Source organism: Chiloscyllium plagiosum, unplaced genomic scaffold (genome assembly GCF_037043375.1).
Source record: "Chiloscyllium plagiosum isolate Xiang-an unplaced genomic scaffold, Cpla_swu_hap1 HiC_scaffold_2, whole genome shotgun sequence".
Lineage (NCBI taxonomy): Eukaryota > Metazoa > Chordata > Chondrichthyes > Orectolobiformes > Hemiscylliidae > Chiloscyllium > Chiloscyllium plagiosum.
This window is the reverse complement of record NW_028270140.1, coordinates 145,089,857-145,107,093: the sequence shown is the minus strand read 5'-3', so window position 1 is coordinate 145,107,093 and position 17,237 is coordinate 145,089,857. Positions and strand designations below refer to the sequence as shown.

The 17,237-nt window shown below is 41.5% G+C and overlaps 1 protein-coding gene across 3 annotated transcripts in view; it reads right to left on the bottom strand.

Moving 5' to 3' along the window:
• Positions 1-17,237, bottom strand: part of sh3rf1 (SH3 domain containing ring finger 1) — a 166,164-nt gene that overhangs the window by 52,355 nt on the left and 96,572 nt on the right. For all 3 annotated transcript variants that reach the window (XM_043703587.2, XM_043703578.2, XM_043703596.2), the window contains exons 3-5: positions 5,468-5,743; positions 4,778-4,873; positions 3,318-3,641 (exon numbers count right to left, since the gene is read on the bottom strand). In XM_043703587.2, the coding sequence (XP_043559522.2) occupies positions 3,318-3,641; positions 4,778-4,873; positions 5,468-5,743 (696 nt within the window). The remainder of the gene's footprint in view (positions 1-3,317; positions 3,642-4,777; positions 4,874-5,467; positions 5,744-17,237) is intronic.

The following is a 17,237-nucleotide window of genomic DNA, read 5'->3' as shown; positions in this document are numbered from 1 at the left end:
CCAGGATGTTGCCTGGTATGGTAGGAAGATCGTATGAGGAAAGGCTGAGGCACTTGGGGCTGTTTTCATTGGAGAAAAGAAGGTTTAGCGGTGACTTGATAGAGGTGTACAAGATGATTCGGGGTTTAGATAGGGTTGACCATGAGAACCTTTTTCCACGTATGGAGTCAGCTATTATGAGGGGGCATAGCTTTAAATTAAGGGGGGTAGGTATAGGACAGATGTTAGGGGTAGATTCTTTCCTCAGCGAGTCGTGAGTTCATGGAATGCCCTGCCAGTAGCAGTGGTGGACTGTCCCTCTTTATGGGCATTTAAACGGGCATTGGATAGGCATATGGAGGATAGTGGGCTAGTGTCGGTTAGGTGGGCTTGGATCGGCGCAACATCGAGGGCCAAAGGGCCTGTACTGCGCTGTATTTTTCTCTGTTCTATATACCTATTGGAACAGCTTTGTAAGAACCGGTTTTATTTTACTTTGTTGACACAATATACCTTTTATTTGATTGCATCTCTACTCCTGTAGCAACCTTTAGTCACAAGCTCTTCACACATGCAGCTTCCTTTACTGAAAATCCTTTATAATCTACTTATTAATATTCTAAGAGTTATGGTAGGATTCACAACATTATTTTAATACATTTTGAAAGATCAAAGGATAGACCTGGGAGAGGAAGACCATTTTTAGATGTTCCAGCCAGATAGCCTACAGTTCTCTCTCATCACAATATCCAGCTAATTCTTGCAAATGTTCCGATCCACCTGCCTACCCAGAGAATAGGTCCATAAATTGGCACATGTCCAAATTCTGGCTATTAGCAACTGACATCTGTGCCCTTAGAGGTAAAAACAATGACTGCAGATGCTGGAAACCAGATTCTGGATCAGTGGTGCTGGAAGAGCACAGCAGTTCAGACAGCATCTAGTCCTACTAGATTCAAACACCACCCTGTTGAAGATTTATCTTTTCCGCAAGATGTACTACTTTAAATACACCTCAATAAACAACATTTTGAACAATCTATTTCCAGTTCTGAAAAGCCGGAGTTCGTTTGAGATTAGTTGTATGACATTTGACTCCATTTCATGGGAATTCTCCACACTGCTTCGAGGCTTGAACATCTCCTTTGTGGTTTAGTGAGCAAAGGTAGACAGTACTCGGGTGGTCTCACTAAATATTGTACAGTTGAAGCTTGGTTTTTCTTCGAGTATACATTTTGACTCTATGCTCCTCTACGAGTGTGGCTCATCAGTCCAATTGTTGTTTCACAGTGAACACTGAGAGAGCTTTGTCATAGAAACAATTAGAAACAGTTCAAATATAGAAATAGCCCATTCAGTACAACTAGTTGTGGTCCATCCCTCTTCGCTGCAACAAAATGGAATTAAGCCCATCTGTTTGCATTCATGTCCCATTCCACCCCAAGCTGAGTTTCTGATCTCATGGTACCATCAGTAAACCTACCTATTTCAGCCTCCATTACACTGCCTGATTTTGTCCCTGTCTCAGCCCATCTGCTGCTGAAGTTCTCATCCATGTCTTTGTTCTCTTACGATACTCCAACCCAACACATTTCTGGGTGGTTTTCCACATCTTCCTTTCCATAATCTTGAGGCCTGTGAGATAACTTGCAGCAAGTTCCACCATTTCATCTCCTCTGCACACAGTGAGTTGAGCATTGTTTGACTAGGAGCTAATGTATGGCTTTTAAACTGGTTTCAAATCCTTCTGTGGCCTTTGAAGTCACTCCCTATCTCTGTAAACCTCCTCCTTGCCTCTGAGAAGTATGCATTCCTCCAGTTCTGACCTCTTGTTCCATCACTCATTTTAATTGCTCCACCATGACTCTGAAGCTCATGACTGGCTGTTTAAAAGGCAGCATATGAAGCCAACCACTAAGGAAAGGGTGTATTGGGACTGTTATAGAGTCAAAGAGCTGTACAGCATGGAAACAGACCCTTCGGTCCAACTCATCCATGCCTACCCGATATCTAAATTAATCTAGTCCCATTTGCCAGCATTTGGCTGCACCTTCATGTACTTCAGCCCCACAATCTGGAATTCCCTCCCTGCACCACCTCAGTGTACTGTCTTTACGCACACATTAAAATTTACAACTTGACCAAGTTTTTGGTCATTTGTCCTAACAATTCCGTATGTGGCTCAATGTGATACTCTGTTTAATGATATCCTCAGTGTGGTGCCTTGCATCATTTTATTATGTGAAAAGCACTAGATAGTTTCTTTTATTGTAATGCTGTTGCTAAGCAAAACCTTTGGATTTGCAGTTGCACAAGGATAAACTTTTCAGAGTAACTTACAGGACTGGATGATGACTGCACTTGTTCTAGTCTCACAGCCCACCAAGATTTTTTTAAAAATAGATTACATATGAATTAAAGCAATTGACATTTAAAGTTGAACTATTCATTCAATTACCAATTGTATCCTTGTAGTTCCCATCAGTTTTGCTTTTCTCATAATGGGTGGACAGGCAAGACTTGATCCCAAGCTGGGAGCTGCACCATTGCCATTAGAAGCCAGAAGGGTCAGAATGAGAACATCAGTAATTCAAAAAAATAAATACAAACATTTGAATTAAGAGCAGAAGTAGGCCATTTGGCCCTATAGATCCTGCTCCACTATTAAACAAGTTTGTAGCTAATATAACTACTCCATATTCTCATCTACAGTGATGACCTTTTACCCTTTTGAACATCAAGAATCGACCTGCCTTAAAAACAAAGACCTCTCTACCACCACCTTTTGAGGAATGTAATTTCAAAGACTCACCACCTTTCAAAGAGAAAAAATACTTTGTGTTTCTGCTTTATATGGGTAACTGCTTTTTGTAGGTTCTCCCACAAGAGACAACCTGGTTTCCATATCCATCATGTCAAGAAACCTCAGAGTCTTAACTGCTTCAATGTCAAGACAACATGAGGCACTGCAAAGACTCTGAAAATCATAAGTGGCTGTTTAAAAGGCAGTATATGAATCAAACCATTCTGGAAAAGGTGTAATTTGGACAGTTAAATAAGGAAACAAAATGTAGAATCATTAAGCACAGATGGTGGTCATTCAGTCCATTGCATATCTGAAAGATCTTACATGGAACCATCCAATTAGTCCCACTTCGTTGTTCTTTTCCCTTAGAAATGGCAATGTTTATTTTCCAAAGAATATTTAATTCTTTTTGAAAGCAACCATTGAATTGGTCTTCCACCTCCCCTCAGACAGTGCATTTCAGATCACAACAATAAAACAATATCAAGCTTATGATCACAACAGAGTTCTGTGGAACTACCAGGCTTGTTACCTGAGAAGGAGCGCTGCAGGAGAGTCCACCCAATTCAGTGATGCGAGCAGCAGCTGTCGGGTTACTGGAGCTTATCAGGACAGGAGGGCTGATCTCCATGGAGTGGCGGTTTTGAGATGACTGAGACGCTTTGTTAGACATGGTTAGTGAGGTGAATGAGTGCCGTTTTTTGGTGTTCTTCTTTGTGATGTCCAAGGGTTTCTGGGCAGAATTGTTGTGTACAGCCCCTGAGTTACTGCTGCTACCTTCTCCTGAATCGCCACTTCCAGAATTGGAAGTTGAAGGCTTGTCCAGCTGTATCAGATGTTTGGCTGTTGAGTTGAACTGAAAATATACAAAAACATTCCCAAATCATAGAAATAACCTTTATATAAAGTACTGTTATATAATGCTACTGTTGGGTATACAGGATTGTATTTAAAAGAACTCCACTATTGATACTTGTGTCTGTGCAAAACCAATGTTAAGCCAAATGTTTGAAATTCAGTGTCCTGCTGCATAAACAGGCTCAAATTTTAATTTTGAATGCAATCCAAATTAAAGTTTTAAGCATCATTGCCATTAATCTATATTTAGTTACTCAAAACACCTCAAAAGGTTTGCAGTTTGGTGTCATGAAGTTGTCTGCACACAATGAGAGGGAAGCAAAATACTGCTGTTGCTGGGAATCTGAAATAAAGGAGGAAAATGCTGGAGAAACTCATCAGGTCTGGCAGTCCCTGTGGAGGGAAGAGCAGGGTTAATGTTTCATGTGTGGTATGACCTTTTCAGATGTGGAATAGAACAGTTCTGAACAGGACATATTGTACTTGAAACATTAACCCTGCTTTTCTCTCTCCACAAATGTTGCTAGATTTCTCCAGCAAAGAACGAAAGAACACAGAAAATTTACAGCCCAGGAACCCGCCCTTCAACCCTCCAACCCTGAGCCGCTCCATTTTCTCTTTTAATGATTATGGAATTTGCTTTCCAATTTTCAGCATTGTAACATTTAATTAAGAGTAAGAATTGAGAACCATTTTGCCAAATGAGTTTACAGGCTGGAGTATAAGTTAGCAGTGGGAATCATATGTATAGAAATGCAAAACTAGTCACTTGGTCATAAAGAATGCTGGAAAAAAGTGATGTCAAAGTCTTTCACCTTATGCTCATCAGGACAAATGCAAAAATGCCAAATTTTAAAGAAACCACAATTTCTGCTGGAAGACAAAAGGATGCCGACTGTTTGGCAAGTTGACAATAATTCTTCAAGATGTTGCTATGGAGAATGCACCATTATGCAATGCTTAATACCCATACATACAGGCACAAACATGATAGGTACAGGTACAATGAGAAATAATGAGGGGGTCAGAGGAACATAGAGGATTAATCGCTATGGAGAAAAAGACAGTTTCAGTTGAAGGACATTTCATCAGATTTGCACATATACATCCCATTTACCAAAAGTGATTACTCACCTCAACATAGGAAATTGGGAATATTCCTATCTTGTCTCCCAACACTCCTTCAGCCCAATTTTCATCTACTCGGCGTATCACTGTCAAGATATCATCCTGAAGCAAAAGATTAATTAGTCACTTAGTAAAGCAGGATTACTGGTTTCCTAAGTAAACAATCTCAAGCTCAAAAGATAGGGTTAGGATTTAGAAGTTGTACTTTCAGTGATTAACTATGTCTCATTGAGTGAAAAATTATTTAGTTGACTTTAATGATTCCTTGTGTGATAGAGACTGAGTCACCACTGTCTGTGGTTTTAAAGCAAACCATAAGAGAATTGGCACTGACCTGACATAACAAAACCATTTTCTGATCTGTATGATATAGCACTGACACATCCACAGCACTGAAACACGCCTCAGTATTCACATAAAGCTATACAGTTTACGAAGAACGCAAAGTTTCTCAGAAAATACACAGGACATGAAATTGGTATTTTGAGGAACAAAGGAAAACTACTTCTCAAAAATGTTGTAATTTATATCTGGACAGGTACTTGAATAGCTTGGGCAAGAAATGATACATGAAAAACCCTTGCAAAACGACGTAGAAGTGTGCCAGCACCTTTTTAGGGCAATTAGAGATGAGCAATAACATCTGCCTCATCGACTCTGACATCCCATGAACAAACTAAAAAAGGAAGACCTCACCTTTGAGAACGGCAAGCAGTCTTTATCTGCTTCCTTGTCTTTTACTTCAAAGTCATAAAGTGCTTTGCACTGTGGAGGAGGCTGAGGTAAAGGTTTAATAATCTGAACAAAGTTGGTGGGGAAAAAGCCATGGACACCATTGACTTCCCCATGGTACCAGTTTTCATCTACTTGTCTTCGCAGGATAATGACGTCACCCTTATTGAACTTGAGATCACCGGGCTCTTTTCCTTCATAGTTGTACAATGCTTTAGCACATGGCAGTTGAGGTATACCCTGAAAAACAATAAAAGTACAATTTTAACAAATGCAATTCGCATCACCAGTGATTAGATAACAGACCACAGACAGTTTTCAAGATCATACAGAAAAGGTGGTTCTATTTTTGAAGGACATGATGTGACGGAGCCAGTGTTGGACTGGGGTGGACAAAGTTGAAAATCACACAACAGGTGTGTTTGGATATACTGGCTTTCGGAGCGCTGCTCCTTCATCAGGTAGCTGTGGAATGGGATCATAAGACACAGAATTTAGAGCAAAAGATTACAATGTCATGCAATTGAAATGATATGTTGAACAAACCTAGATTGCAATATCATTTCAGTTGCATGACATTGTAATCTTTTGCTCTAAATTCTGTGTCTTATGATCCCATTCCACAGCTACCTGATGAAGGAGCAGCGCTCCGAAAGCCAGTATGCCCAAACAAACCTGTTGGACTATAACTCAGATTTGTGTGACTTTTAACTTTGTCCACCCAAGTCCCAACACCGGTTTCTCTATATCTTGTCCGAGGTTGTGCAAGGCACACAAGGAAATCTGTTTTAGCATTGATTATGCCTGCTGGAGCTTCCTCTAATTCGTCCCAACAATCTTTCACATGGAGCAGTTCTGAATTTGTTTGTTATTCTAAATTAGTGATCTGTACAGTCTGAGCAACAGACTGTTCTGTGACGTTGGTCAGTACTTGTGTTAATAATGCTTCCCAAACTTAACTCAAATCAAAATTCTCAACATGACAATCATCTCAATAAATTGGGCTGGATTACAATACAGCTCACAAGAAGGAAAAATACATTGATCTAATAACTAGTGTCTAGCTCATTGTATCACTCAGTCCATCATCAACAACAAATTACTTTCCAAAATATGAATCCTCAAAGCACACTGATGTGTTTGAACAAGATCCAAAATTTACCAGACATCATAAACTATGTTAATGCTTCAGGTCCAGTGACTCTTCCTCAGAACTGAGCAAGGATCACTGGACCCAAAACATTAACTCTTGATTTCTCTCCACAGATGCTGCCAGACCTGCTGAGTTTTTTCCAGCAATTTCAGATTTTGTTTCTGATTTCCAGCATCCACAATTCTTTCCATTTTTAACATAAACTATGTACTCGCAAACTAAATAAGTAACATCTAAAATTTACTGTCAAGACAATTTCAGCTGTACAGAACATTAGTTAGGCCACATTTGGAATATTATGTGCAGCTCTGGTTGCCACACGACCAGAAGGATGTGGAGGCTTTGGAGAGGGAACAGAAAATGTTTACCAAGATGTTGCTTGATTTGCAGGGTATTAGCTATGGAAGAGATTGGACAAACTTGAACTTCAGAGGCTGAGGGGCAACCTGATAGATGTTTACAAAATTATGAGGGGCGTGGATAGAATGTTGGAATCTTTTTCCCAGGGTAGAAATGTCAGTTACTATGGGACATGGGTTAAAAGGGGGGAAAGTTTAAAGGAGATGTGAAGAAGTGAGTATTTTTACAGAGGGTGGTAAGTGCTTGAAATGTACTGCCAGAGGATCTGGTGGAAGGAAATACAATAGCAACATGTAAGAGGCATCTTGATAGATGCATGAATAGGCAGGGAATAGAGGGATGTGGACCACATGGGGAGAAAAGGTTTTTAGTTTAGGAAAGGTGTCATGTGTCAACACAGATTTGATGGGTCGACAGGTCTTATACTACTCTTTGTTTCTTGACTGAATAGGATCTTGTAATTGTATGTCTACACCTCATCACCACAGTCTTCAGACAGCTCCAAATGTCACTAGAATCAAGGTGACTTTCGCACATAAGGATCTCACAGTAAGAGATAAAATGATCCAATGCCTCGCAGCAAAGTGTTGAGATATCAGGCGCATCATAGATTTGAAGTGAATCGTATGTAAACCTTTGGCTGCTCAAGATTACGATGGCGACGGCACACAAGGAACTCAGCAAGTTTGGGACTGGCCATAAAACGCAGGAGTAGGAAGTTGGCCACTTAGCTCCTGTGAGACTATGGCTAACCTTTAACTAAATTCTACACGCCCACTTTTGCTCCACATATTGATAGCTAAAAGCATTATCAACTTCAGAATTAAAAGAAACAACTGATCTAGCAGCAACTGTTTGGGGTAAACTTATGTTTTCCTAAATTTTCTCATTTAGATTATGCCCCTGATTATGGCAAATATCTCCAATCACCCTCAAATCATATGCTAGTGTAAATTCCAGACCATACAGCCCTAATTAATCTCTTCATAATTTAACCCTCATTCTTCAACTTTTGAAATCTCTGAGAATTTTCAAAGAAGTTTGAGATTTGATGCATGAGGATTGGAGGCAACAAATATAAGAGTAAGCTGATATATGCGCAACTTGGAGAAGATACTGGTTCAGCCTTGATAAAGCATGGCGCTGGAAAAGACACAACAGGTCAGGCAGCAACCAAGGAGCAAGAGAGTTGACATTTCGGGCAGGACCCTTCCTCAGGACTGGGCAGGGGGAAAAGGGGTTGAGAGATAAATGGGGGGGAAGGGGGTTGCGGCTAGGAGAAAGGTAGACTATAGGTGGTCAAGGGTCGGTGGTGATAATAGGTCGGTGGGAAGGCCGGAGCTAATAGGTGGGAAGGAAGATGGAGGACAGGTAGGTCAGGTTAGAAGGCTGGATGTGAGTCAGAAGTTGGATCTGGGATGGGATGGGGGGAGGGGAGATTTGGAAACCAGTGAATTTAAATGTTCTTGGCGTGTGATTGCAGTCTCCCGAGGTGGAAATTACACTAATATATGAGTTGAGGATGCTTGGAAGGAAACTATTTCCATAGTAAGGGCAAATTCTAAATGAGAATGCTGAAAGATGAGGAAAATACTTGTACACATAAGGGATGGTAGAAGTTTACCCCAAACAGTTGCTGCTAGATCACTTGCTTCTTTTAATTCTGAGGTTAATAATGCTTTTTAACGAACAATATGTGGAGCAAATGTGGGTGCATGGAATTCAGTCAAAAATTAGCCATGGTCTCTCGGGGAGCTAATATTGCCAACTTCCTACTCCTGTGTTTTTAAAAATGCAATGCCAGCACCTGCAGTCCCAACTGCCTACCGGTTCAGCCTTAACTGGAATACTGCATCCAGTTCCAGATTTGGCGAGTGATGGTCTAGTGATATTGGACAAGTAATCCAGAACTCCAGACTAATGGCAACATGCATCTGAACCCCGTGAGATGGTGAAATCTAAGTCGCTGCCTAAAAGTCAAATAATGATAACTATTGGGAGACAGTGAGGTCTGCAGGTGCTGGAGATCAGAGTTGAGAGTGTGTTGCTGGAAAAGCACAACAGGTCAGGCAGTATCCAAGGAGCAGAAAAAAATCAATGTTTCGGGCCAGAGCCCTTCATCAGAAATGGCTACTTTTAATGACAGCTACTGTCAATATTGCAAGATCCCAGCGGCTTCACTAATGTCCTCAAGGGAAGGAAATCTGTCATCCAGACCTGGTCTAGCCGACATCAATGTGGTCAACTTCTGACAGAGCTCTGAGCAATAACCACTGGTCAAGCCACCAATACTCACATCCCATCGATGAATTTTTAAATAGTTGGGCACTGCACTTTAGGGAGGATGTGAAGACATTTAGAGTGTGCAAGAAAGTTCACGAGAATGGTTTCACAGACAAGAAGCTCCAGATATAAAGATACATTGGAGACGTTAGGACTGTATTCTTTGGAGTAAAGTAGACTGAGTGGGGATTTGACAGATATATTAACAAACATGCAGGGTCCAGACAAAATAAATAAGGATAAACCTTTCCCACTCAAGAAAGGAATTAAGAGAGCATTAATACAGAGTTAAAAAGGTAAAACAAGCAAAAGTAATCCAAGGAAACATTTCTTTTTGTGCAACAAGTGCTTCAGGTCTGGAATGCAGTGTGCTTGCTGGAGACAGGTTCAACTGAATTCAAAAGGCAATTTAGATTGTTATCTGAAAAGGAAGAATGTGCAGAGTTATAGCGAGAGGGCAGGAGAATGGCACTAAGCAAAATTCTCATTTGTACATCAGATGCAGACACAATAGGCCGAATGTGTCTCCATCTGCTCGGTAACAATTCCGAGAAAATGAAAATATGCAAACAAGGACAATGACAGACATTTAGGCGTGATAACAGTTTATCTCCTGTTTCATTCTGCACACCTTTTTTATTGCAAACAAATGACACCTTCTGTTTGGAAGCCAATTCTTTCACATTGCCATATTTCATTTTACAGTCCTCTATCTAAATGAGACATGTGCATGTCAGCATGAATTATAGGTGGGAAACAGTGAGTTGGCAATGCAAAAAAAGCTGGCGGCAAATCCAAGCATTCAGCCCAATTATGATTTGCATAAATCAGAACATCTTAAGTCTGCGCTGGTGACAAGTATTTCAATAGACGGTGCTGCCAAATAATTCCAGACATATAAGAAAACGTGCTGTAACACTGTATTGTAAAGTTCTGAACATTATTACTTTTTAAGTATCCAGAAATGGGACAATTCATCTCTGCAGTAGTCACTGAAATAGACCAAAACAAAAAGTCACAAAATACTCCACTTTATAAGCATAAAAGCAAATTTATTCAAAAAGGCCTTGTTTTATGAAGAAAGAATGATCAGATTCAGGCCCTGTGCTGGAGGAGAGGAGAGTGAGGCAAGCTCTTCGTGAAGCAGAAAAGATTGAGGGGATATGATAGGGTGAATATCAGTCAGGTATTCCCTCTTGTGGGGTACACTAGAACTGAAACTTAGAATTTAAGAATAAACTACTTAAAAATTGCCCTTCTGAGCCGAGGAGACTCTTGTTTATTTCACAGGTTTGTTCGTCTGTGCAATTTCTCTCTCCCAGAAAGTAAAGCAGGCTGGGGTTTTGAATTTATTCAAGAAAGTTAAGGATTATGGCTGCAGAAAGGAAAGCAGAGTTGAGACCACAGCCATGATCTTATGAAAGGCAGTGCAGGCCTACCCTTGTCCTTACGCAACCTCTTTTGTGAGCAGGTAAGTGGACCAAGCAAGCCATTGACTTTCGACTGAAATTGGTTTTATGCAAATAAGAAGTCACAGTGCACAAAGCTTATTAAAAATAATTACTTGCAACCAAATCATTTTGGCAAGCCACAATGTGATGAGGTTGGGAAACAAAAGAAGGGCACGATTAATCATGTGATAGTGAGGCTGACAGTCTTTCGCTTATCCACTGCTTTAAATTTATCCACAGTGACCCAGATTGTTCAGCCTCAGGAAACTGGACAGCAAACAAAGCTAAACATTGCTGGATCCAGCACATTTATTTTTGCCTTGCCCTTGCAAACAGGCAGGGCGGCACAGTGGCACAGTGTTCAGCAGTACTACCTCACAGCGTTAGGCACCAGAGTTCGATTCCAGCCTTGGGTGACTGTGTGTGGAGTCTGCATGTTCTCCCAGTGTCTGCGTGGATTTTCTTCGTAGAGTCCAGGGATGTGCAGATTCGCTGGCTTAGCCATGGTAAAAACCCCATGTGTGAGATGGTCACAGGGTGGGTGTGGATGGGATATTCTTTGGAGGGTTGGTGCAGACTCTATGGGCCAAATGGCCTCTTTCTGCATTGCAGGGATTCCAGCATTACCCATTCCTTACCTTTGACCTATATAATCTCCCCTCCCAGTATATACACTAGTTCCTGATCCCTCAAACCATCAAAATTCCAGCACTCCTCAAATCAAAAATCTCTACTGGTGAAGTTGTCGTAACCAAGGTTCACTGGAAGATTTCTTCATCACTCAACTGAGGTTTCTGTGTGTATATGCTCGGCACTCATTGGTGCATTACTGGATAAATGTTACCCGAAGACACAGGAACGTTCGACTACTATGCTATCTATGGACACCAACTTTCATTGCTTTTAGGCCTCCCACAACCCTTAAGCAGCTGCATCCACTTCATCTCCTTAAACTGTGAACGAGTTCAGTGGCACCATTATTCAGTGCTTCCCGAGATCCCTCCTCCAGAACAATTCTTTTTAAAGTTTTATTTTCCCTAACAACATTGATTTGCAGCGATGGATCCAAAGATGCTTGGAATCCTGCACTTCTGTGGTGTAGCCATTATTCATGAGAGACCCGGACCAGGGAAACGTACAAGATGGTTTTGATAACGAAGGAAGACATTGCGCTATCTAGTCCTGAATATCCTTAACTTAGCAGGTAACTCAATTTTAAACCTATGTACATAAACGGAAATCAGTGCTCACTAAGTTCTGTGCTGCAGACCTAATGTCATGAGAGCTGTAATTCTGCTAAGCTGCAACTCTCACCCTATGACAAGTATGTGGAGATTGCTTGCAAACTGTTCATTGTGCAATATTGTGTCATACTGTGTTCTAACATTTTTTTCACTATGGTTCAAAAGATAAACAAAACGCAATAAAACCCTGAAACATTTTAAAACAATATAAAAAGCACACTGTAAGCTGTGATAAAATTTGGTGAAATTTGCAGTCAATATAATCCACCTGACAACGGACCAAGATTTCTTTACAGAATTGTAACTGCAGTTGAGTCAATGCCATCAAACTGTGGGATGTCACCTGAACAAGGCCATCACAGTATGACTGAATGTAATTGTGCGGTAAATTACACCTTTTGATATTAAGCTGCAATGCTGATGTCACCAAATAGAAGTGTTGAGTGTGTAATGAATACACGGGTGGTGACAAATGAGGTTTAAGTTACTAATTAAAAAATATGTAAAGTAATCAGCATCAGGTGAGAGTTACCTTTTAATAAGCTACAATGTACTTAAGTGTGTCAAAGCAATCTCCTGACACGAAGCAAACTATAATTCAATGTCGACTAAATATTAATGAGTTGAGCACACTGGTGCCTTGGTGATGCAGCAAGGTTATACAATTATCTTTTAACTTTTGATGCTTTGTTTTAAATCAATTAAATTTCCTGCTTGTTTGAACAGTTCCAAAGAAAGAAACAGTTTAGGGTCAGTTTTAACATTGCTCCTGATGAGTGCAAGTCCACAATTAAAGATTTTGCAAATAATTCATGCTAAATGGGCCATCTCACTTGGGAGCAGCTGGTGTGAGCAAACAAAGTCTTGCGCTGCAGGAAACACTGATCTCACATGGGAGACTGTGCACATGTGCTTCAAGAAAACGAGAATTCTGCTCAATATCCAGGACGATGCTGTACCTTCCCTGAAAAGTAGTGCACTCTCAGTATTGATAATACAGAAGAGGAAGAAAATCAAAAACTTTCTTTGTGAACGTATGAAATTAAATATGGTGAGGAGCACAAGATAGTACCACATCCAATCTCAAACGCACAAATCCATCCCAAACATGCTATCTCTTCAAATAAATCAAAGCAGGCAAACACTTTGGGCAAATAGTTTCTCCCACTTCTATGCTCCAGGAGATGACTTGTATGATTCCTTACAAGAACAATTGGTCTTCTCTGAAAATTGCCTTTCAAAAAGGCTGCTCATATTGGCCACATCTCTGTGGGACTTTCTTACTTCACCTTCACATTAATGCACACTGTAATTGAAAAGGGTTTCATATGGAAAATGAAAAACGGAGACATGAATTCCTGTCTGGAATGGCTAACTACTTATCTGAAGTTATTAGGGCCATTAACAATACCCAGGAGTTTCTGAAATACTGTCAAGCAATTTGTACTCCACCTCACAATCGCTGCAGCAGGAACACTGCTTAGAATGACATTTTGTTAAATGTTATATTGCTGTTGCACTTTTCTCAATAGTGCATCTCACATAGTTCATTAAGGGACAGTTTAAACAGAGAGGGAACATGGCCTCGTGATCAAATTGTTGGTGTAGTCAAACACAGTCCAAGTACTCCTGTGTGACAGTTGGTATAATTCACTCTATTGCTCACTTACTTCCTCAATTTATTGTTAATTTCTACCATTCTTCTATTTCAACATAACGATTGAATCCAAAGGCTCTGCAATCTCCTCCCTATCTCTCAGAGAATCCGAGAATAAATCCATCCGGCCCAGGGGTCTTATCTACTTTCAGATCTTCCAAAATTGCTAAAACCTCCTCTTTGTCACCCTCAATCCCATCTAATCCAGGAGCCTGTATCTCCGTATTCTCACTAACATTGCCCTTTTCCAATGTGAATACTGACGAAAAGTATTCATTAAGCACTTTCCCTATGTCCTCAGATTCCACACACAACTTCCCATTACCATCTTTGATTGGCCCTTATCTTACTCTAGTCATTCCTTTATTCCTGATATACCTATAGAAGGCCTTAGGGTTTTCCTTGATCCTATCCGCCAATAACCACTTATGTCCCTTCCTGGCTCTTCTTAGCCCTCTCTTTACATCTTTTCTAGCTAACTTATAACTCTCACGCCCCCTAACTGAGCCTTCATGCCTCATCCTCACATAAGCCTTCTTCTTCCCCTTGACAAGAGCTTCAACTTCTTTAGTAACCATGGCTCCCTCTGTCAACAACTACCTTCCTGCCTGACAGGTACATACGTACCAAGGATCCGCAGTAGCTGTTCCTTGAATGAGCTCATATTTCAAGTGTGTCCATCCCCTGAAGTTTTCTTCCCCATCCAATACATCCTAAATCATGCCTAATCGCATAATTGCCTTTCCCCCAGTTATACATCTTCCCCTGCGGTATATACCTAACCCTGCCCACTGCTATTGTAAACATAACCGAATTATGATCACTATCTCCAAAGTGCTCATCTACCTTCACATCTAACACCTGGTCAGGTTCATTACCCAGTACCAAATCCAATATGGCATCTTGCCTTGTAGGCCTGTCTACATACTGTGTCAGAAAACCCTCCTGCATACACTGAAAAAAAACTGACCCCTCTAAACTACTTAAACTATAGCATTCCCAATCAATGTTGGGGAAGTTAAAGTCTCCTATAAAAACTACCCTGTTATTCTTGCTCCTATTGAGAATCATCTTTGCTATCCCTTCCTCTACATCCCTGGAACAATTCGGAGGCCTATGGAAAACTCCCAACAGGGTGACCTCTCCTTTCCGGTTTCTAACCTCGGCCCAAACTACCTCAGTGGGCGAGTCATCAAGCGTTCTCTCAGCTGCTGTAATACTACCTTTGATTAATAATGCCACACACTGCTTCCCCCCACCTCCCATCATGCTGAAAGTTCACCCATCTTATTCCAGATGATCCTGGCATTGAAGTACACCCATTTCAAACCAACATCCTTTTTGCCAGTGCCCTCTCAGGACCTTGTGAACCTATCCCTGACCTCACTACCCTCAACCTCCTGTACACTGCAACTACAAATCAGGTTCCCATCCCCCTGCTGCATTAGTTTGAACCCCCCGGAAGACATTAGCACATTTCCCCCGCAGGATATTGGTTCTCTTATGGTTCAGATGATGACCATCCTGTTTGTAGAGGTTCCACCTTTCCCAGAAAAAGCTCCAATTATCCAAGAATCCAAAACCCTCCCTCCTGCATCATCTCTGCAGCCACGTGTTCAGCTCCACGCTCTCCCTATTCCTCACTTCACCAGCACATGGCACAGGCAACAAACAAGAGCTAACAACTCTGTTTGTTCTCACTCTATGTTTCTACCCTAGCTGCCTGAATTTCTGCCTTAGATCCTCACCTTTCTTCCTACCAATGTCATTGGTGGCCTTTGTGGACCACGACTTGGGGCTGCTCCCCCTCCCCCTCCCCCTCAAGGATCCCGAAAACATGATCAGAGACATCACAAGCCCTGGCACCTGGAAGGCAACAAACCAATCATGAGTCTCTCTCGTTCCCACAAAAACACCTATCCATCCCCCGACTATGGAGTCCACGACGACTAAAGCTCTGCTCCTCTTCCCCCTTCCCCTCTGAGCAGCATAGACAGACTCTGTGCTGGAGACCTGTGCCCCATTGCTTACCCCTGGTAAGTCATTTCCCCCCCACCCAACAGTATCAAAAACAGTATACTTGCTGTTGAGGGGAATCACCATAGGAGATCCCTGCACTGCCTGCCAGTTCCCCTTCTTACCCCTAACAGTAACTCATTTACCTTCTTCACGTGGCTATAGAGTAACTACCTCCCTGTAACTCGAAGACTGGAGGATAGCAAATGTTGTTCCCTTGTTTAAGAAGGGGAGTCGGGACAATCCTGGTAATTATAGGCCAGTGAGCCTTACTTCAGTTGTGGATAAGGTGTTGGAAAAGAGATCTGATTTATAATCATCTGGAAAGGAATAATTTGATTAGTGATAGTCAACACGGTTGTGAAGGGTAGGTCATGCCTCACTAACCTTATTGAGTTCTTCAAGAAGGTGACAAAACAGATGCATGAAGGCAAAGTGGTTGATGTGGTGTATATGGACCTCAGTAAGACATTTGATAAGGTTCCACATGGTAGGCTATTGCACAAAATACAGAGTTACGGGATTGAAGGCGATTTAGCAGTTTGGATCAGAAATTACCTCGCTGAAAGACAACAGAGGATGATGGTTGATGAGAAATGTTCATCCTGGAGCTCAGTTATCAGTGGTGTGCTACAAGGAACTGTTTTGGGGCCAATGCTGTTTGTCATTTTTATAAATGATCTGGATATAGGGGTGGAAGGATAGGTTAGTAAATTTGCTGAGGACACTAAGGTAGGCAGAGTTGTGGATAGTGAGAATCGACATTTCGGGCATAAGATTCTCCTTCTCCTTTGATGCTGCCTGACCTGCTGCGCTTTTCCAGCAACACATTTTTAAGCTCTGATTCCCCAGCATCTGCAGTCCTCACTTTCTCAGAGTTGTGGATAGTGCCAAAGGATGTTGTGGGTTACAGAGGGGCATAGATAAGATGTAGAGCTGGGCTGAGAAGTGGCAAATGGAGTTTAATGCGGAAAAGTGTGAGGCAGTTCACTTCAGAAGAAGTAAGAGGAATGCAGAGTACTGGGCTAATGGTAAAATGTTTGGCAGCGTAGATGAAGAGAATTCTAGGTGTCCTGGTACATAAATCCCTGAAAGTTGCCACCCAGGTTGAAAGGGTTGTTAAAAAGGCATATTGTGTAGGCCTTTATTGGTAGGAAGATTGAGTTTCGGAGCCACAAGGTCAAGCTTCAGCTGTTCAAAACACTGGTAAGGCCGCACCTGGAGTATTAGATGCAGTTCTGGTCACCGCATTATAGGAAGGATGTGGAAGCTTCGGAAAGGGTTCAGAGATTTACTAGGATGGTGCCTAGTATGAAAGGGACCAAGGAAAGGCTGAGGGAACTGAGGTTGTTTTTGTTGGAGAGGTGACTCAATCGAGACACGTAAGATAATCAGAGGGTTAGATAGGGTGGACAGTGAGAGCCTTTTTCCTCAGATGGCAAAGGCTAACACAAGGGGACATAGCTTTAAATTGAGGGGTGATAGATTTAGGACAGATATTAGAGGTAGTTTCTTCCCTCAGAGAGTAGTGGGGGCATGGAATGGCCTGCCTGCAACAGTAGTAGACTCG